General features: G+C 63.4%; 3 protein-coding genes across 10 annotated transcripts in view; 2 read left to right on the top strand and 1 right to left on the bottom strand.

Annotated features, from left to right (window-relative positions):
• Positions 1–11,149, top strand: part of GALNS (galactosamine (N-acetyl)-6-sulfatase) — a 42,548-nt gene extending 31,399 nt beyond the window's left edge. For 3 of the 7 annotated variants that reach the window (XM_032284684.1, XM_032284686.1, XM_032284685.1), the window contains 3 exons: positions 2,125–2,246; positions 6,598–6,715; positions 7,659–8,758. In XM_032284684.1, coding sequence (XP_032140575.1) covers positions 2,125–2,246; positions 6,598–6,715; positions 7,659–8,708 — 1,290 coding nt within the window. In that variant the 3' untranslated portion in view covers positions 8,709–8,758. The other 4 variants (XM_032284687.1, XM_032284690.1, XR_004270667.1 and 1 more) reach the window with 3 other exon arrangements.
• A 1,440-nt stretch (positions 11,150–12,589) lies between these two features.
• Positions 12,590–14,853, top strand: APRT (adenine phosphoribosyltransferase). Its single transcript, XM_032284694.1, has 5 exons — positions 12,590–12,714; positions 12,904–13,010; positions 13,858–13,991; positions 14,249–14,327; positions 14,476–14,853. Exons 1-5 carry the CDS (start codon positions 12,635–12,637, stop codon positions 14,616–14,618), a joined length of 543 nt encoding a protein of 180 aa, XP_032140585.1. The 5' UTR covers positions 12,590–12,634; the 3' UTR covers positions 14,619–14,853.
• Positions 14,854–15,472: 619 nt separating this feature from the next.
• CDT1 (chromatin licensing and DNA replication factor 1) lies at positions 15,473–19,857 on the bottom strand. 2 transcript variants are annotated; one of them, XM_032284691.1, is made up of 10 exons: positions 19,618–19,857; positions 19,003–19,155; positions 18,784–18,920; positions 18,118–18,315; positions 17,884–18,029; positions 17,637–17,737; positions 17,113–17,301; positions 16,601–16,768; positions 16,325–16,526; positions 15,473–15,805 (listed from the first exon to the last, which is right to left on the bottom strand). In XM_032284691.1, exons 1-10 carry the CDS (start codon positions 19,831–19,833, stop codon positions 15,642–15,644), a joined length of 1,674 nt encoding a protein of 557 aa, XP_032140582.1. In that variant the 5' UTR covers positions 19,834–19,857; the 3' UTR covers positions 15,473–15,641. The 2 variants fall into 2 exon arrangements, with proteins under 2 accessions (XP_032140582.1, XP_032140583.1); XM_032284692.1 differs by having other exon boundaries at positions 18,784–18,924; positions 19,025–19,155.
• Between the last annotated feature and the right edge of the window lie 622 nt (positions 19,858–20,479).

The following is a 20,479-nucleotide window of genomic DNA, read 5'->3' as shown; positions in this document are numbered from 1 at the left end:
CCATCCACCCAGCCCCCAGCCGTCCCGGCCGGTCCGCCCGCCCCCCGGCCCACTCCAGCATCAAACCAGCCCTCAGCCCACCCCAGCCATTGGACCAGTTGCTCCCACCTGGTACCTGGCTTCTCTACCAGCAGAGCACAGGCCCTGCCCTGGGTTCCTGAACCTGAACCCCTTCCGCACCCCAAGGCCCTTGAGCCATGTGTGCGGTGGGTGGCCCCGGCTGCCACACTCGCTGTCCTCTGTCACATCCTAGCGGGTCCTCTGTGCTGCACTGGTTCAGCTGTGTGTGAGGGAACTGGCGCCTTGTAAGTGCAGGTGTGCAGAGGATGCAGCCATTACCTGGAGCACAGGGGCTGGCACGTCCCACTGCAGCTGCTGCCACCACAGGGTGGGAAACAGGGTTGTTCAGGCTGGTCCGCATGCCTCTTGGCCTTTCCGGACCAGATCTCCAAGTGTCCGTCTCTGTAGGATTTCACCCCTTCCCCTGCTACCACTCTTTTTAAGTCAGCCCTGCCTCCCAGGCCCCCACCTGCACCCACCCCACTGCACATGCCCGGCACCTGGCGCTCAGCGCCGGCTCAGTGAGGAAGAAGAGGTGCTGGGTAATGCTGGCTCTGCTGCGGTGCCCGCAGGGTGAGGTCCCCCTCAGAACACAGCAGTGAGAGAAATCTGCACCGGTCAGCGGGGTCTCGATGAAACGGCTTATCTGACTTGCACCCAGCCATTGGTCACATCATCGTCTGCACTGAGATGCTTCCCCACTGTCTGCCAGCGTCTTCGTGCAGAGTGCGGCCGTTCCACAACACCTGGAGTCCACAACACCACCCACTGTGGAGGCACTTTGGTGTCCACTGCCGCCCCGAGCCCCTCCGAGTGCAGCCCCTGTTTTCCAGCCGTGGACTCAGGCATCTGCAGCCCAGGACACATCAGCGGAATTGCACGGGCTTCTAACCTCCCTGCCCCACTGAAGAGCAGAACATGATCTATCCCCTGGCCCCGACCACGGATCCTCACGGATGCACGCCACGTGCTAGGAAATGGTTTGCCCATCAGACAGCCTCCTGCTGGAGGCTGCTTAGGCATTCGTGCTACAGAGGCAAGCGGCTCAGCTGTGCCCACCCCAGCCCACCCTGGCTCAAGGCTTAAGGGATCCCGGCACATGGTGGCCCGAGTCTCCCGGCTGCCGGAGCCCCTGGCACAGTCGTCGGATGAGCCCCTTGGCCTGCAGCATCCCCTCTGGGAATATTAGAGGCACACCTCCCCCTTCCCAAATGAGGGAGCCCAGGGGGCAGCAGAGAGAGCTGTGGGGCCTCAGGGCCATCGTAGGACCTGGGACAGAGCACGGGCCACTGGCCGCACACAGCATGCTCAGGGAAGGTCGCACCAGGGCCAAGCAGCTACAGGAGTGCACGGGAGGGAACCCAGCAGGTCTAGCTCTGCCACCTGGTATGGTGGTGGGGTGGCTGCTGCCCCCTGAGCCTTCACCCGCTCCCCGCTTCCTGTGTCTGCTTTTGTCTTCCTGAATGGTTCATTGTGGTTACTGTGAAATCCTCTCCCTTCATGAGCATGGGAATCCGTGTCAGCCCCGGGTCTGTTTCTATTGTCTGTGCTTTCTCCTGCTTTTCAGGTGTTGGTCCTGCTTCTCCCTGTCTCTCGGTTTCCATAGGGATGTTAGCACTGTGGCTCTTCCTTCTCCCAGGGTGGACCCTCCCTTTCTGGCATTAAAAGGGGCTTTCCTCCATGAAATTAGTGGCAGTCCAGATGTGAGGCTGGTTAAGGTCTTTTACTCACCTGCCCCACAAAGAAGAGGGTACATGAAAACCAGGGGCACATGAGGCATGCTAGCTAGCAGCTCAGGGGCCCAGAGCAGGTGGCTTCAGCTCCTTCACAGGACGCTGTAGTGATCGTGGACACGTACAGGCCCATTCGTCCTTCAGCATTTAGCCAGTGCCCCATACCGTGCTGAGTACCAGGGTCACTGCTAGGCACTGGCAGAGAAGGGCCCCTCTATGGTCCCCAGTTAGGGGCTCCAGGACACAGGCAGTTGAGGCCTGTCGTGGCCATGGGTCAGGGTTCAAGGGTCAGGGGCTCCAGGACCCACCTTCCCCCGTCTTCTCATTGCAGGGCATGGATTTCTGCCCTGGGCAGAATGTTTCGGGGGTCACGACTCACACCCTGGAAGACCACACAAAGCTGCCCCTGATATTCCACCTGGGACGGGACCCCGGGGAGAAGTTCCCCCTCAGGTGAGTTGGTGGAGGGCCTCCGGAATGTTGGGATAGTGCCAGCCGGACTCCCCCAAATGCAGGCTCTGCAGGGACGGAGCCCTCTGCACCCTGCCCATCGACTCCCATGTCTGCGTCCCCTCCTGCTGTGCTCCTCCCACCCTCAGTTAGTGGCCTGCCCTCCTCTCTGGAGCACCCACTCCTGCCCTCCTGGCGGTTTCCCCACTTCTGCATGTTCCGGGCCACCGTCCATCTGGCCCCCAGCGACATGCCCCCTACTTTCAGCTGCCTCCGGGGATGGCTGAGGCCAGAGGGAGGGGTCCAGGCCTGAGGCGTGCCCAGGAGGCCGGCCAGCCCTGGGGCCAGCGGGAGGTACAAGGATGCAGGTCAGCGAGCAGGAGGAATGGCAGGCAGCTGCCAGCCCCAGCTCCACCCTCTGCTGCCTGGGCCTTGTCCTCGCCCTCCAAGGATGCTGGAGCCTGGGCCGTTGCCTGCCAGCTTTCAGGGAAGCCCTCCCCTCATCCTCGGGAGTCTCGAGGGGCACGGTTGCCAATAGCAAACCCACATGCTCTCTGGCAGCTCCTTAGGAGTGACACAGAGGCCCCAGCACTTGGCTGGGGACCCCACCCTGGCTTCCTTTTTTCTTGTCCGAAGCCATCTCCCTGGGCTGGGGCTACCTGGAGGCTTCTCTGTGTCAACCCCGCAGGTTGAGCAGGTACCCAACTCCTGCTCCTGGCCTGGGCATCCTGGGGCATGTGCGTGCCCAGTGGTCTCCAGCATTCCTGCCCCATGGAGATGGTCCCGGGAAGACCCAGGAGCATCGGTGGTCGACGTGGGGGGCAGACGACCCAGGAGCGTCGGGGGTTGACGTGGGGGGCAGAGGACCCAGGAGCGTCGGGGTCGACGTTGGGGGGCAGAGGACCCAGGAGCGTCGGGGGTTGACATGGAGGGCAGAGGACCCAGGAGCGTCGGGGTCGACGGCGGGGGGGCAGAGGACCCAGGAGCGTCAGGGGCCACTGTGAGAGGCATAGGGCCCGGGAGCATCGGGGGTCACCATGTGGGGCAGAGGACCCAGGAGCATCGGCGTCACCATAGGGGGCAGAGTCAGACCTGAGCACAGCAGTGCTTCCTGCCCAGACTGCCCCCTGCTCTTTTGAGCAAAGCTGGTGGGAGGCAGCAGAGAGCAGCACAGGACTGAGGGTGGCAGCGCCACCGCCAAGGTCCCCGAGGCTCCTGCATACCCCCTGGACGGGGCAGCCTCCTTCCCACAGGGCTGAGTCTGCTCTGAGGCTCCTGGGCCCGAGCCCCTCCCACTGCCCTCAGAGACCCCTTGGGTACTTCCTCATCAGCACCTTCCCTTCTACCAGCATCCAGCTCAGAAGCCTGGGACAGTGATGCAGAAAGGCAGCAAGCAGCCTGGAGTGGACAGAGCGGTGTCCCCAGGCCCAGGTCCACCCACACCTCCAGCTTGGCCTGATGGGAAGCAGAGTCTTTGCCTTGTGATGAAGGCATGGGTGGGCACTGGTCATCCTGGAGCAGGTGGCCCTGAGTCCAGAGGAAGGAGACACAGACACAGGCTAAGACCATGGGGGGCAAGGCGGGGACTGGACAGAACACCGCCAGCCTGGGCTCACGCGGGGCTGCCGGGGCTGGAAGAGGCAGGAAGGAGCCCCAGTTCCTCCAGAGGGCGTGGCCCTGAGACCCGTGGTTTCGTGCTCCGGCCTCTGGGGCAGTGAGGGGCCGGTGTCTGCAGTTTTGTTGTTTGAAGCCCCCAGTCCTGGTTGTGGGGGTGCCGGGATGCTCACAGAGACAGAGCCGGGACCTCTCCGGCCCACCGGGGGACAGTGCACAAACCATGGGAGACCAGGAGCTTGGGGCCTTGTGGAGCTGGAGGGGCAGTCTGTCAGCCCCCTGTGCCTGCAGGAGTCACTGAGGAGCCCACAATCCCTCGGCTGCAAGTGCCATCCCAGGGGACACACAACAGGCTGCCAGCCACACCTGTGCCCGCCACACCTGTGCCCGCCACACCCAGGGACCCCCGAGATGAAAATTTGGATGGCAGTGCCGGCAGTGCCCACCCGAATCCACTGGGCATGACTGCTCTCCACAGCGGGGTCCTCAGGGGTGTTACCTGCTGCGTTGCTGGAGCCCCCCGCCAGGCCAGAGCAGAGACACAGTCCCACCGTCCACCACAGCCACCCAGCCCGGCCTCACAGCTGGAGAATGTGCGGTTTTCAAGCAAATCCCAGGCAGCATTCACAGCTTCCCTGAGGGGGTCACAAGGAGGCAGCTGTTGGCCAGGCCTTTGAGAACCACCATCCCCGAGGTCACACCCCCACGACACGGCCTCATTCACCCTGGGCTACTTCTTAGACAGACACACGTGTGGCTTTGCCAGGAGCCTCTCTAAACAAGAAGATGGGTGGTCGGACACTGTGGCTCACACCTGTAAACCTAGCACTTTGGGAGGCTGCGGCAAGGTCAGGAGTTTCAGGCTGGCCTGGCCAACATGGTGAAACCCCATCTCTACTAAAAATACAAAAACTAATTGGATATGGTGGTGGGCGCCTGTAATCCCAGCTACTCAGTGGGCTGAGGCAGGAGAATCACATGAACCCACTGCATTCCAGCCTGGGCACAGAGCAAGACTCCATCTCCAAAAAAAAGAAGATGGGGCCAGACATGGTTGCTCACATTTGTGATCCCAGAACTTTGGGAGGCCGAGGTAGGAGGATTTCGCTTGAGCCCAGGTGTTTGAGACGAGCCTGGACAACAGAGCAAGACTTTATCTCAAAAGAAAATAAATCTAGCGGGGCGTGGCAATCTGCGGTCCAAGCTACTCAGGAGACTGAGGCAGGAAGATCACTTAAGCCCAGAAGGTCGAGGCTACAGTGAGGCTAGGTGACAGGGCAAGATCCTGTCTCTAAAAAATAAGTGAAGTAAACGAGAAGATTAAAGCAACAAGCCAGGCCGAGGCCTCAGGGACACTCGCTGTCAAGAGGGGCAAGTGGGGCAGCTGCAGTCCTCACCGGTTCTCAAACAAGTATTTGGCCCCAGAATCTGCAAACACACACACCTGAGATGCTCCTGGATTAAAAGTGCGCCGTGCAGGCAGGCAGCCAGCAGGAGGGGGGTGGGAGCTGAGCCCCCGGATGTGGTGTGTAGTCCGGGCTGGGGCAAGGACAGGCATCTCCGTGGTGCACCAGGCAGGGAACCCTGAAGGACCCCGGCTCTCCTGGGGGTCATCTGATGCAGCCTCAGGCCTGAGGCCTAACGGAGTGGGTGGATGGAGCAAGGAGAGGCTGGGCGGAGGGGGCACGTCCCCATCTCTGCATGCAGCTTCTGTGTGAAACCTCATTTTTAGGGAAGGTTCTGGACCAAAAAGCCAGTTCTCACAGCCTGGCGAGTGTCCAGGGCAGAGGGACTGGGCTCAAGTGGGTCCAAGCTCTCCTCCCAGGAGGTGCTGGGCCTGGATGGGTGCTGCCACCGGGGGAACAGCTGGCTCACCCGGCAGCCCCATGTCTAGCCTTGTCAGGGGCTCCCGCACCACCTTGCAGAGTGGCCGTCCCAGTCCACATCCCCGTTAGCAGTGTGGCTCCTGGCCAGGCCTGGCCGGTGACAGGCAGTTCTTCCCGCACGTCCCTGATGACTGCGATGGCAGGTGTCTGTTCACGTGGGTGTGGGCGATACTTGAAGTGATTGGAAATGGGGAAAAGATGTCACTTCTGCAGCTACCCTCAGAGCACTGCATGGTGGCACCGTGGACCCTAGACCCACAGCATGTGGCCCTGTGGCTCCCACGGCGCCTCATGGAGCTGTTTAATCATTTCTTCATGAAAAAGAAAGGAATCCAAATGCTTCCCATGCTTGCATCGGAATTACAGCCACAGATTCGGTTTCCCTCCATTTCCCATTTGGCAATGGGATGACGGTGCTTTTGTAATGAAATAGGTGTGTGTCATGTTTGTGTTTACATAGTATTAAGTGCTGGGAAGACCCATACACAGGCCCCAGCCCACATGCCCCAGGTCCTGGTCACAGGCAGGTCACCTGGTGGGGACAGGTCGGGACAGCCGTGCTCACAGCCTCTCTGCCGGGGCTTGGCCTCCCGAGCCTTCATTTTCCACCTTGCCCATGAGTCTGGGGGCAGAGGACAGCTCAGGTGCCTACTGCCTGTCCTAGTAAGGCCTGGGGATCCAAGGGGACTCAGCCTGGCGAGGCCCGAGGGTCACAGTAACTGCCACTACAGTGCTCGACCTATTAGACCCCTGCAGCCTCAGCCTTTCCAGGCCAGGCCCTCCCCATCCTTCGCCATCAGCCCCAGGCACGGCCCTGCAGCCACAGCTGTGTGACCGGAGCTCTCTGTCCCTAGCTTTGCCAGCACTGAGTACCAGGAGGCCCTCAGCGGGATCGCCCAGGTTGTCCAGCAGCACCAGGAGGACTTGGTCCCTGGACAGCCCCAGCTCAACGTGTGCAACTGGGCAGTTATGGTAAGTGGCTGGTGTGCGGGCGGCCGCCCTGTGCCAGGCTGCAGCCACCCACCTGGAGCCCCAGATGAACCGTGGCCAGCACAGGGTGGCAGAGGGGAGGCGGGGCGCTTCCTGGCCTCCATCCGGTACCAGGGCCCTGGTGTCTCAGTGCACACACGGCAGTGTCCAGGATTCAGGGTGCTGGAGCCGAGCGACTTGGGGACCGGTGCCACACTGCACCAGGGCTGCCGCAGGTCCCAGGGCCTCTGCCCAGCTGAGCTGAGACTGGGCAGCTCCCAGGCCTGACTCTTGCCCCCCTGCAAGTGGTTACTGAGGGTCAGCAGGGTGCACAAGAGGGACCGGGGCCCCCTGGTCCTGGACTCCCACATGGGCATGGGCAGCTTCTCCCTGCTGGGGCCCTAGATGGTGCCCAAGCCTCAGGCTCTGCAGGCACCGAGGCAGGAACGGCGCTGCCCGGTGGGCTCCCAGTGGCACAGGTGCTGCTGTGTGAGGGGTGGCGGCCCCTGGGCTCACCCCATGCTGGGCCCACCCTGTTCCGGGCCCCCCCCCCCCCCCCGGGCCCCCTCCCCCCCCCCCCGTGCCGGGCCCTCCCCCCCATGCTGGGCCAGCCTCAGGGATCTTGCATCAGACCTGATGCCACTCACAGGCGCCAGAGCAGCCCCTCCCTACGGCCTGACAGGATCAGGCCATGTTCACCTGCAGGAGAGAAGCGTCCTCATCACCCCAGTCTCGGCTGGAAAGATGAGCACAGATTGCCTCCATCGTTTAGCGGAAGTCGTGTTCATGCCACAATAGCTGCATCTCCTTGTCCAACCCTGGGGGTGCCGCCATCAGGGCCTCTTTGGACCAGCTCTTCTGCCTCCTGCTTGGGGGCCCCATGGGGCAGGGTGTGGGTGGCCCAGCCATCCTGGGTGTACAGTGGCTGCCCAGGCCTGTTTCCCAGCTCAGCGAAGGAGGGTCCCAGCAGACACAGGCCCGATGGCTCCTTCACACAGGACATGTGCAGCCCTCTCTCCAGTCAACAAAGACACAACACACAGGTCTGTGGTGTCGCTCCCGGGTGCCCAGAGCCCAAGTGCAGTGGAGATGGCCGGCCCAGCCTCCAGCCCCCGGGCCCGGGCTCCCTTGCTCCACATGGGCTGGGTGTGGCTGCCCACAGCCCCTGGATCCTCCGAGGGAAACCATAGGACATCAGGAAGGGAACCCTTTGGCAGTTCAGCCTGGGCTCCTGCTGCGTGGGGAAAAGACCCTGCTGATGCCCCGTTCCAGGGCCAGACCCAGCTACAGCATGGGAGCCACCAGGTGCCCACCAGGCCGTGGGAAGGGAGGTGGAGGCTCTGAACAGTTGGGAGCCACACTGCGGGCCTCTGGTGAATGCAGAGGACAGCGCCAGGCATCAGGGGCACCTCCCAGCAGTGAGGACCACAGAGGGAAAATGGCCTTGCCCTTGCCCAGGGACGGTCCACCCTGCAGGATCATTCAGGACTGGGCAGGGCAGGGGGTGCCTGGCAAGTTTCACCATAGGAAGACATTAAGGCTCTTCCTTCAAAGAGACCTGGGCAGCTGGCGTCCCCACCTCTGGACTCAGCGGTGGAGCCGGGAGGTTCCCGTCTCTGGACCACCTAGTCTTAGGCCCCAGGAGCCTGGGGCCACCAGCCGTGGAGGAGCCCTGGCCTTCTGCCCTCCATGCCTGATCCCGGTCTGTGCTGCTGGGTCCTGTTCCCAGCCCAGGCTTCAGTGGCTTCACGGCCTCGGGCCACACCAGTCACAGAGACAATGGGCACAGGGCAGGGGAGGCCTGTGGCACACGGCCCGGCTGCTTCTGCCACCTACTGGCATTGGGGGAACTGCCGCCATCGCCGCACCTCTGCCCTCTGCACGGGGAAAAGTGGTGCCAACTCAGACCTGGCGAGCTGAGCCACTGGGGTCTGAGGGACCGAGACCCCACCATGAGCACAGCCACAGGGAGCCGCACAGACGCACCTGCGTGTGAAGCCCAGGGCCACTCGCCCTCCTTAACCCTCCCTGCCCTCTGTTCTCCAACTCCAGGCCAGCCTCAGGCAAGGGACTCAGTGGCATCTCTTGTACAGAGGAGAAGGATTCCGGCCACCTGGGCCCTGCTCCTGGGACAGCTGAGCAGCCTCTGAGAAATGCAGACATCCCCCAAGCCCCCCCCCATCCAGATTGGCACACACCCTGCGGCTGCCTCTACTACTCCTGGAGTTGGGGAGCAGCTTCCTCATCCAAACCCAGTCCTGCTCTGGTGGCCAGAGGGGCAGGGACACAACGTGGCATTCCCCGCTGCTGCCCAGGGCCAGAGTGTGTCCTTAGCACTGTGTCTGATTGCGCAGCACCCGGAATCCAAAGTCTGTCCGGAGAAAGTGCCCTCGGGCACGCTGCGTGACGTGGCACGTGTCCTGGACGGGGGCGCAGAACCCAGCTGCACTCATTTCAGCCAGGAAGCCTCCTCTTGGGGGCATAAGTCTCCCTTTCTAGCCTCTTTTTTAGGGGCGTAAGTTTCCCTTTCTGTTGCCAGGAAAAGTGTGCTCCCACCAAGCGAGCCTCCCACTAAGCAAGGCCGCGCTGTGAGGTCCACACACACCAGGCAATGGAGGGGTCAGCTCTGCCCAGTGCCGCTCCAAACCCAGCCCAGCAGCTCAGTAGGGACCGGCTCCTCCTGGGAGGACCGCCCGCCTGTTCTAATGCCCGTTCTAATGGCTACACTGAGGCCCTCAGCTACTTGGCAGTTGCAACCCCCACCTCTGGGACCTCCCCATTAAGTTCTCTTCAGAACTGAGAAGCCGAGTCAGGAGGGCGCCGTCTCCTGAGTTCCCATGATTCCTGGAGAGGCGTCTGTAGCTGCGCAGCAGGAGCGAGGTGGTCCCCACACTGAGGCCAGTTGGATAGAAGTGGGGGGTTGGCCTGGGCAGGGGACACATCAAAACTGCTCGAGGCCACATGTGGTGGCTCATGCCTGTAATCCCAGCACTTTGGGAGGCCAAGGCAGGTGAATCACCTGAGGTCAGGAGTTTGAGACCAGCCTTGCCAACATGGGGAACCCTTGTTTCTACTAAAAATATAAAAATAGGCCGGGCGTGGTGGGTCACACCAGTAATCCAGCACTTTGCGAAGCTGAGGCAGTTGGATCTCAAGGTCATGAGTTTGAGACCAACCTGACCAACATGGTGAAATCCTTCTCTACTAAAAATACCAAAAAAATGTTAGCCAGGTGTGGTAGAGTGCACCTGTAATCCCAGCTACCCGGGAGGCTGAGGCAGGAGAATCACTTGAACCCGGGAGGCAGAGGTTGCGGTGAGCTGAGATGGCACCGCTGCACTCCAGCCTGGCAATAGAGTGAGACTCCATTAAAAAAAAAAAAAATGGCCAGGTGCGGCAGCTCGTGGCTGTAATCCCAGCACTTTGGGAGGCCAAGGCGGGTGGGTCACCTGAAGTCAGGAGTTCGAGACCAGCCTCGCCAACGTGGTGAAACCCTGTCTCTACTAAACCTTTTTGGGCATCTGTAACCCCAGCTACTCAGGAGTCTGAGGCAGGAGAATCGCTTGAACCCAGAAGACAGAGGTTGCAGTGAGCCGAGACTTCACAACTCAACCCTGAGTGACAGAGGGAGATTCTTTCTCAAAACAATTAAAAAAAAAAAAAAATGCTGGTCTGCTGTTGAGTCCACAGGAGCTTGGAATAATTGCATGTTCTTTTTTCAATTTTCATTTCCCAGAACTGGGCACCCCCAGGCTGTGAGAAGTTAGGGAAGTGTCTGACGCCTCCAGAATCCATTCCCAAGAAGTGCCTCTGGTCCCACTAGCTTGTGTGGACCCAGGCCAGGCCTGGGATCTCCGGTTGGGCCTGCACGTGCCTGGAGGGAGGACAGTTCTGGCCTCGGTGCTTGCCCAAGCCAGATGGATGGCACCTGCAACCAGCAGGGGACTGCACAACTCCACCTGCCCAGGACCTGGCCCTGGGGTGTACTCGGGCCTCCTCCTCGCCACAGCCCCTCCGATCTCAGGACCCTGCCGTCTCATGCCTCTGTGAACCCCAAATATCAGACAGGTCTCAGTTAATGTAGAAAGTTTGTTTTGCCAAGGTTGACAACATGTGCCTGTCACACATCGTCAGAAAGTCGTGACAACATGTGCCTGAAGGTGGCTGGGGGGTACAGTTTGCCTTTATACATTCTAGAGAGATGTAAGATCAGTATGTACAAGATGTCCATTAGTTTGGTCAGCCTTCCACTGAATACACAATGGAGTCTGGCTTAGTGAATCCGAATTTTTACATAAACTATGGTGTAGGGGAGCCCCAGAGGGATGACTGAGTTCCGTCTGTCCTTTGTCCACAAGGAATTTATGAAGTTTCTTATCATTGTAGCTGTCTTATTTAGAAATAAAATGCAGGCAGGTTTGCCTGACCTAATTTCCAGCTTTTGTCTTGGCTTAGTGATTTTGGGGTCCTGAGATTTCCTTTCCTTTCACACCTTCCCAGTGGCTGCCAAGGATCATGTACCCAGCTCTGGCTGCCTCCTGGCCTTCTCCAAAACCCAGCGCTGCATGCCCAGCCAGAGGGCATCACCCACGGCTCCCATGCCAGCCCAACAGCCCAGGGCTGAACCCTTGCCAGTCCCCTCTTCCAGGAACCCCCGCACCCCACACCTTCCCAGGCTCCCTTCGGGCCATCTGGAAACAGGATCATGAGCAAGGAGGGGGAAGCTGAGGTGCAGCTCACACATTTGGCCCAGTGGGGCCGCCTCATGTGGCACCTTCCACGGGGCCGTGAGGATGTCAGGGTCCTCCATTTCCACTTTCCTTAGGGGTCTGGAGCCCAGGCCCCTGGCCTTGCCAGCCTTGACCGCGCCAGCCCTGACCACAGCACACTGCAAGGAGGCCGCTGCCCCTGCCACGCCCCTCGGCACCAGAGGAAGGGCCCCCCACCCGCCCTGGAAAGGGGGCCCCAGCAGCCACAGCAGTCTCCCGCCTCCCCCTCCGAAGGCTCCTGGGGACTGCCTTCCATTGAGTGGGTTTTCCCCTCTGTGCTGTAACTGCCAGGCCAAAGCTGAACTGTAAAAGTTGAGAAATGTAAAGTTACAGAATGAGGAAAACAGCCTTAGAGCACAAGGCATTTTAGCTGTGGGGATTTTTCTTTGAAAGGAAATTGTGTTCTGGGGAGTTGTGCCTCGCGCAACCCCCTGGGTGCAGTCTTCCTTGGGCGGGCGGCCAGCGGGATTCACAGCTCCCCATCCTAAGGGCTGGTAGGGCACCTGGCCTCTGCAGTGGACAGAGGGCCCTCTACCCTCGCGGATGCATCCCCTGGCCTAGCCACGCCTTCCGGCCTTTCTCCCCCGGTCCAGGAGGGAAAGAGCCGCCCGTAAACCGCAGGGCCCATCCGCGAGAGGCCAGCGCCCCGGGCCGGTCCAGCCCTGGCCCGGCGTTTCCGCCCTGGCTGCTCCCTCCCAGCCCTGCACCGCCCCGCTGCTCCTTGGACCCCTGCCTCACGCCTCATCCGCCCCGCGCGCCAGCCTCCGCGTGCAGCGTGGGGATCTCGGGCAACAGCGCAGAAGGGGCGCGGCCCGTGCGCGCGCCAGGTGTGTGGGCGAGGCCAGCTCACGCCCACCTCGAGCTGCCGGGGCCCCGGCCCACAGCTGCCTAGCTACAGTCAGAGGCGCCGCCCGAGACAGAGGCGCGCACCTCTGTCCGGTTCGAACGTTCTGCTCAGTGGTGCTTGGATCGCAAGCGCGTCTTGAAATCGACGGCGCCTAGGATTCCATAAAATACGGTAGGCGGTTCCTGCGAGGGACGCCCCTCCCTGCGGAAGCCCCGCCCCGCCCCCACGAGGCTCCGCCCCTCGCGCAAGCCCCGCCCGTCCCAGCGCACGCGCGCTCCCTCCCCCGCCGGCGCGGAGCACGCGGGAATGGCGGACCCCGAGCTGCAGCTGGTGGCGCGGCGGATCCGCAGCTTCCCCGACTTCCCCACCCCGGGCGTGGTGTTCAGGTGCGACCGCACGCCGCCCTCGTGGCGCCCCGACCCGCGGGCCTGCGGATGGGCGCGCGTCGCCCGCGGCCCCGGGACTGCGGAGTAGCGGGGCGGGTGGGGCGCGCGGGGCGGGAACCCTCGTCCTCCGCCCCCGGGGCCGCTGCTCTCCGCCGGCGCGGGCGTCACCAGGCCTGTCCTTGGGTCCAGGGACATCTCGCCCGTCCTGAAGGACCCCGCCTCCTTCCGCGCCGCCATCGGCCTCCTGGCGCGACACCTGAGGGCGACCCACGGGGGCCGCATCGACTACATCGCAGGCGAGTGCCCCGTGGCCGCGTCCAGGGCGCCTCCGCCTCCGCGCGCACCGAGGGCAGCACGTGGGCTCTGCACATCTGCTTAGGGGAGGGCTTTTGGGGTCCTTCAGGGGGCGCCGGGACGGGCACCGTGCTTGGGGTCGCCCCCGAAGGGTTGTGAGGTTGGCGCCCGAGGCCGCCGCGCTGCGCAGGCGCTCTGCCCACAGCTTCCAGGTCCCCAGCCCAGGACACGCGTGATCGAGACGCAGGGTCAGTTGGTCTCCCTGGGGTTTCCGGGCGGAATCCACGGAGCCCGGCTGCCCTGGCTCTTGTTCTTTCTGCGATCTCCGCCACGTGTCGGGCCTTCGGAGGCGAAGATCACAGAATGCCCGCCCAGGGAAGGGAGGCCTGGAGGCCTCCGGGAGAGCCTGAGAGGTGGTCCCGGGAGAACAGAGTGTTCCTGTCGCTCTTGTCCCTTCTGGGACGCGAGAGCCCCCTCCTTACCTGCCAGGCTAGGGCACCGTTTCCCTGAGCGCCCCAGAGCATCACAGCTCAGGCCACCTTCAGAGACTCCCTTTTAGACAGAAGCCCTGGGGCAGAGCTGAGGCCTGGCGAGTTTCCACCAGCCCAATGGCAGATGGGCTGCTGAGCTCAGAGAGAGGGGAGGTGACTTCCCTGGGACCTCACAGCTAAAAAGGGGCCCATTAAAAGCTGGTCCCAGGTCTGCACTCTGACCTCGAAGCAGCTCCAGGTAGGTGATGGGTAACTCCTTAAATGGGGCACATCATGGGCCTTTCACCTGGAGCAACAAGGCCAGATGCCCCTGGGGACCCCCATGCTGCCGAGTCACTTCCCGCTCTCACCCTGACAGGTCTAGACTCCCGAGGCTTCCTGTTTGGCCCCTCCCTGGCCCAGGAGCTTGGCCTGGGCTGTGTGCTCATCCGAAAGCGAGGGAAGCTGCCAGGCCCCACTGTGTGGGCCTCCTATACGCTGGAATACGGAAAGGTAAGTGGGCTGGGGTGGGCAGGGCCAGGCCACTGTGCCCATTCTCCACCGAGTCCAGAAGGCCCTCCCAGGAGTGTCAGGTGGAGCCCCTGTGGTTACAGTAGCCTTGGGGCTCAGGTTGAGACATGGGTAGGCTCACACAGCCTGGAAACAGCAAGGTGGGGTTGGAGCTGGGGCCCAGGGTGGCAGCTGCCGAGATGTGCACACAAAGCTGTTTTCTGTGGGAGGCTGAGGCCCACACGCCACTTCCCACCCAGGCTGAGCTGGAAATCCAGAAAGACGCCCTGGAGCCAGGACAGAGGGTGGTCGTCGTGGATGATCTGCTGGCCACTGGTGGTGAGTGTCTCCCGAGGCTGACTGCTGTGGCTCTCAGGGTCCGGTGGGAGTGGGACAGGACCTTTCTGCGTGTCACGTGGGTGCAGCTTACTGGTGGCCAGGCCAGCAACTTCCTTTCTCCCTGCACCCTCCCCTCTCCCACCCCCAGGAACCATGCACGCTGCCTGTGAGCTGCTGGGCCGCCTGCAGGCCCAGGTCCTGGAGTGCGTGAGCCTGGTGGAGCTGACCTCGCTCAAAGGCAGGGAGAAGCTGGCACCCATCCCCTTCTTTTCCCTCCTGCAATACGAGTGACCTCGGGGCCTCCCAGCCCAGCCTCTCCAGCCGGAGCCCAGCCATGCTTCAGCCTTGGGCTATGGAGATGACCTGCAGTCACCAGGGACCCCAGCTGCCCACGGGAACACATTCCTTAGCTCTGGTTCAGCACCTCTCCTGGGGCTGGAAGTGCCAAAGCCTGGGGCAAAGATCAACCACCCTGGGCCCAATCGCACACACAGGGAGAACACAAGTAAAGAGTTTTGCCACGCGAGCCGGCTCCTGTTGTCTTGTTGCCTGGGGCAGAGCCCCAGGACGATGTGAGGCTGCGGCCTTCGGTGTGAAGCAGGCTGGCAGCTGTACTCAGATGGGCACATGCTGCTTGGCATGGTACCCAGCAGAGACAGTCCGTTTGTGGTTCTCACCTCACAGGGAGCACGCCAGGGCTGCAGGTAACTAAGTCTGAATGCAGGTACAAGCCACGAGGCAGCTGATACTGCGGTGCTCATCAGCTTCCGCACACCCAATGGCTGCCAGCACAACTTAGGGTTCTGGAGGACCGAGGTGAAGGTGTGGGCAGGCCAGTCCCTTCCTGAGGCTCCAGGACGTCCTGCTCACCCTGCCCAGCTTCTCCAGGCAGCCAGTGTCAGGGCAGGGCTGCCTCTGGCCCTCTCAATAAGGACTCCTGTGACGACATGGGGCCCAGCTGGATGATTAAGGATCACTTCCCAAAATTCCTAATGACAAAAGCCACCCTTTGCTGTGGGAGGTCCCAGGATTAGAGGGTTTGGCTTCTTGCCACACTCCCCAGCCCCATATAGCCAGAGCCCTGATTGCCCCCCAGTGGGTGCTGGAGTCTGGCATTTCTTCCCCAGCAGAAGCCAGGACAGAGGCGCTCAGAGAAACCAGTTTAATGTGAATACATGACAGGACTCCTATGAGTGGCTGCCACCCACAGCTACGGGAGCCCTGGGCACTCGGGAAAGAAAGAGCAAAGGACAATGCTGGTGGGCCCAGGCCAGCGAGCCTGAAGCCCGTGTCTGTCCACAGTGGCCACGGGGCTCACAGCCCCTCCTCGGCGTGGGCCTGGCGGACTAGGCGTGCGGTGACGCTGGCCAGGTCTGCGGTCTTGTCCAGCCTGACGTAGGTGTCGGTGCGGATGCGGTGGAGGCTGAGCCAGTCCGGCAGGAGCTCGGCGAGGAGCAGTAGGTGCTTCTCCATCTCCCCTGTGAGAGGAGAGGGTGCTGAGGCGGGTGCTGGGCCCCCACACCCGACCAAAGACAGTGCAAGACCAGCCCCACCACCCAACCTCTGTGCCTGCCATTGATGCCCCAAGAGGGGATAACGAGCAGGGGGGCTGCCAGCCCATGAATGTTGAGGCAGGGAGTGCCCTGCAGCTTTGGGACCCCCATGTGCTCAGGGATGGGTGGCCAGAGGCCTGGGGGGGGTGGAGGGTGCACGTGGGACCCCTTCCGTCCAACGATTGCGGGCAGTCAGGGAAGCTGCCACAGAGGCTGCAGGTGTGGAGGGCCTGGGCAAGAGCTCAGGAGTGACCCGGAGAGGAGCACAGCACCCCAACACACACCAGCAGGCATGCAGAGGCTTAGGGGTGGCCCCCAGGCAGGCAGAGTGCCCGACACACACTAGTGCGGGCGGCTAGCACCTGCCGCGCATCTGAACAGAACACAGCGTGAGACACCCTAGTCAGAAACTTGGGGGCGCCCCTCACCCCGCCCTACACGTACCGGGGCTCATGGCAGTGCAACAGCTGTCCACCATCCTGGCGCAGGCCACCTCCATGCTGAGCGCAGGCTTGCGCTCAGACACGAAGACGCTGCGCAGCACGCGGGCCAGCTCAGGCAGCCGCTCCAGGCGCTGCAGCCGTTGCTCCTGCTCCGGGCGCCGCGTCATCTGCGCCAGCTGCTTCTGTGCCTCCTTGGCTCGGACCTGAAGCAGGTACAGGGAGCTGGTCAGTGGGCAGCAGGTCACCGGGCCCCCACCAGCCACCCGTGGTGACTCACCCGCTCCAGCAGATCCTGGGACACCCCCTTCAGGGCGCTGGGAGAGGCAGCAGGTGGGGTGGCTGGTGGGGTAGCCAGCAGTGCTGGCTTGGCGGACACCAGGCTGGGGGTGCAGGTGCTGCTGGGCTCCGCAGAGCGCAGGGCTAGCTGACGCAAGGCCTTCTCCATCTGCGGGAGAAACAGGTCGGAGGGGAGAGGTCACAAGAGGCAACGTGCCCCTGGCTCTGCCCAGGAGCGTCCAGTATCAAGGCCTCGGTTTGCCCAGCACGCTGGGTGGTCTGTGCTGGTCAATGCAGGGTCCTAGCATGCTACGTCACCTGCCGAGGGCCAATCCCCCACATAGGGCGAATGACAGAGCCCCGCTTGGAGGCTGCAGCTGGGGACAGACAGCAAATGCCAACTCTCGACCTCCCCAGCAGAAGAGGAAGCCAGATGAGGCACCGCTTCTTACGCCTGGGGTCCAATTGGCCCACCCACCCGAAAGAGGGGTGGCCGGAGCCTGGCAGCCTTACCCTTTGTGACATAAGGCTGCAGGCCCGGGCCAGGACCTCCTGCGCGGTGCTGACTTTCTCTGTGGCGGGCGGCTGGGGCAGCACGGCCGGCTCAATGTCGGGCACCTCATCCACATTGAAGCGTGGGTGCCATCGCGTCAGCTGGTCCTCTGGCACCACCATGGGGGGGTTCAGGGAGGCCAAGAAGGACTATGGAGAAGGAATAGGTAGGTGACCCTGGGCACATCTGAGACCAGGGCAGGGGCATGAGGGTGGGGCTGCCTATGGTCACGTCCCATCTGGGCCACCCTGGGCAAGTCACTGAGCCTCTCTGCTCAGCGCTCAGCTGGAAGGAGACCACACAGCCTCCCACGGTCAGCACTCACCGAATGCCTTGAGGACCTCATGCCTGTGGCTGTACCCTGAGCACCCCAGCCTGGCTCCACCCCAGGAGAGGCTGAGGGTGGTGGGGACACTCTGAGCGCAGGGTTAGGGGCTGAGCGGTGCTGGCACCGCCTTCCCACGGCAGGACCTGGGCCACTCACCCTGTGGTGCTGCTTCACGAGCTCCACCAGCTTCTGGCCGAAGACCTGCCGCCGCTGCAGGAGGTGCGAGGCCGTGAGCTTGGGGGCTGCTCCGCCGCCCTCTGTTGGGTGAGTCCAGGCTTGAGCCCCAGCCAGGCTGCCCCGCCACCCACCTATGACCACAGTCCTGGGCGAGGTGCCCAGTGCCTCACCACCCTCAAAAGTGTGCAGGTCACAGGGAAACCGAGGCCCCACAGCCAGCACTCACCCTGCTCCAGCAGTGGCTCAATGGTGAGCTGGTAATCCGACCTCTTCATGCCATCCTTGAAGGTAGGGACGCCGCGCTCCTGGCGGAAGCGGTAGGAGGCCGGGTACACGGTTTTGATCTGGCCGAGATTGCGCTCCTCAAAGCACCTACGGGAGGGGGGACCGGGTCAGGAGGGAGCAGGCCCAGGGCTCACCCCGACTCCAGGGCAGCCAAGCCCAGCCCAAGGCCACTCACCTGCGCATCATGTCCTGGACGCCCCGCTGGACCTTGGCGAAGGTGGGCGTCTCGGAGCGGTTGTGGAGCATGCCCACGATGGTGTCCGTGCTGCGGAACATCTCCGCCAGCACCTGGTACTTATACGGCAGCGCCAGCCCCGGCGGGCCGGGCTGGGCCAGGGCATGGAAGCGCTGGTAGGCCGGCGCCTTCTCGCCACTGTCAGGGAGGGAGGAGCCTCGTGAGAAGCACCACAGCAGGCCCCTCTGCCAGGGAGACTCTCTGCTGGGGCCTGGCACACACGATGGCTTTTGTGGCCCTTGCATGCCCACCAGCCCTGGCACCATTGGGGGTAGCACTGGTGACAGGAAAGGCCGGCTGCACACCCCAGCTGTGCCGTGTCCACATGGCGCCCCCAGGGAAGCTCTGTCCTCTCCGGCCTGGTTTCCTCGGCTCTCAGGGGCAGGGGCAGACCCCACCAAGATGCATTAGGAGCATTTGAAACCCACCAGAGCCCCCAAGGCAGGAGCTGCCCCCCACAGGAGGGAGTGAGGGCACAGGGCCAGTGGCACCCAGGACCTTTTCCTCAGGGGTCGGACTGCATGCCCTGCTGACTCCACCACCTCCCTCCCTGGAAGGAGCAGATCAGCCTCTGCCAGGCCTGCCTGGCCACCTGCCAGCACTCACCATGGCTCCGCAGGGCGGCCCTCCGCCTCCGGGGTGCGGGGCTCCCCAGCATCCTGGGCACTGGCCTTCAGCGCCCGGACTCTTTCCCCCAGCTGCCGGGCCCGTTGCAGGCACGATCGGAGCTCAGAGATGGTGTCCTTCAGGGGGATGTGGGGACAGGGTCGGTCAGGCCAGGCGGCACCACTCGGCCTGGCCTCTGCCCCAGGCCCCGCGCCTCACCTGGTCCCGTCGGGCTGCCTGGTGGGGCGGCTGACCTGCTGCCGGGGCGGATGTCTTTATCTTCTGGCACAGAGAAGGGCCGGCTGGGGACCCAGGGGCCTCGGGGGAGTCAGGAGCTTCCCGGGGGCTCCCTGGGGAACTGGGGCTGGAAACCTGGTGGGAGGAACCCCAAAGATGAACCCATGACAAGACCTGGTTCTCCTGGTTCTGCAGAGGACCCCGCAGGACCAGCAGCCTCTGAGTTAACGGCATGGGCAAGGCGGAGGGCGGAGGGCGGGGGTCAGGGCTGCCCGGTGGCACAGGTCTGCGCGAAAGCCGGAGACAGCCCCGCTCCTGCCTCCGGGGCAGTTTCCGGGGCGAGCCCCTCCCCTAGCCCCGCGGAGAAGCTGCGACTTCCAGCCGCGTGATCAGAGCCCGGTGCCAGCCCCACGGTGCCTCCTCTCCATTTCAGGCGCCCGCAGGGTCCCCCCGCAACCTGGCCCAGAGTTCCCCCGCGCCCGCCCCCCGGCCCCAGATTCCCCGCGCCCCTCCCCCTCCTGCCTCAGTTTCTCCGCCCCAGTCCCCCGGCCTCAGTTTCCCCGAGCCCCGCCCCCAATCCCCCGGCCTCAGTCGCACCGCGTCCGCAGACAGCCGCAGCCTCCTGCGCGCGGGCGGCCTGGCCTGGTCGCGTCCGGGGGCGGCGGAGGGGCGGGCGCGCTTGCGGCTGCCGCTAGTGGCGGGGTCCAGGGCGCAGGGTGCGGGGCTGGGGGTGCGGCAAGCCAGCTTCGGCGGCGCGATTCGGGGCCCGGGGCGGCGGCGCGCGAAGAAGTCGGTGACGCGGCGCTGCTCCATGGCGGCGGAGTGCGCGGCGAGAGCGGGGAAAGCAAGGAAGAAACAAGGGAGGAAGAGGCGGGCGCGGTTCCCGCCAAATTTCCCGCGGGCGCCCTGGCCCCGCCCCCGGCGCGGACCGAACCAACGAGGCCGAGCGGGGGGGGGGGGCGGTGACGGCAGAGGACGCGCATGCGCGCTGGCAGGCGCGGGAACCGGTTTGGCTGCGCGCATGCGCCGACGTGCGGCGGTGGATGCGCCCGCGGGTGCCGTTGCGCGTGGGACCTTGGCGCGGTCTCCGAACCCCGCATGTGGCTAGCACTTATCAGCGCGTGTCGGTGGGGCCGCTGGCTTCAGGGTCAACGTGAGCGCAGTTCAGCAGAACAGCAGCGCGCCGAATGCGCCGTCGCCGCCGGGCCGCGCGGCCCTTCCTGTCCGAAAGTTAGTTCTCGCGGCGGCGGCGGCGTCTGTGTGGTCCAGGCTGGTCTCGAACTCCCGGCCTCAGCGGCGCGCCCGCCTGGGACTGCCGCCCCCCAAAGCGCTGCGAGGCCTGCGTGCCCGCGTGGCTCGCTTTTTCAGAGGGTGGATTTGGTGTGTGGATTATTTCCCAGTCAATCTAATACGTAAGAGTGAAGAAAAGGAAGGGAAAACTGCCGCCAACATGGCTGAG

This window comes from Sapajus apella, unplaced genomic scaffold, assembly GCF_009761245.1.
Source record: "Sapajus apella isolate SASKATOON/1434 unplaced genomic scaffold, GSC_monkey_1.0 scaffold15, whole genome shotgun sequence".
NCBI classification, from domain to species: Eukaryota; Metazoa; Chordata; class Mammalia; order Primates; family Cebidae; genus Sapajus; species Sapajus apella.
Note: the sequence above shows the minus strand (reverse complement) of the source record. Positions and strands in the feature narration are given on the sequence as shown.

Bases quoted from the DNA above. Each gene is read 5' to 3' on its own strand.
- APRT (XM_032284694.1), top strand. From the start codon at position 12,635: ATGGCGGACCCCGAGCTGCAGCTGGTGGCGCGGCGGATCCGCAGCTTC. The intron at 13,011-13,857 runs GCGAGTGCCCCG...TCACCCTGACAG, and splicing joins CCGCATCGACTACATCGCAG to GTCTAGACTCCCGAGGCTTC. The intron at 14,328-14,475 runs GTGAGTGTCTCC...TCCCACCCCCAG, and splicing joins TGATCTGCTGGCCACTGGTG to GAACCATGCACGCTGCCTGT.
- CDT1 (XM_032284691.1), bottom strand. From the start codon at position 19,833: ATGGAGCAGCGCCGCGTCACCGACTTCTTCGCGCGCCGCCGCCCCGGG. The intron at 17,738-17,883 runs GTGAGTGCTGGC...CTCACCCAACAG, and splicing joins TGAGCCACTGCTGGAGCAGG to AGGGCGGCGGAGCAGCCCCC. The intron at 16,527-16,600 runs GTGAGTCACCAC...TACCTGCTTCAG, and splicing joins CCCAGGATCTGCTGGAGCGG to GTCCGAGCCAAGGAGGCACA.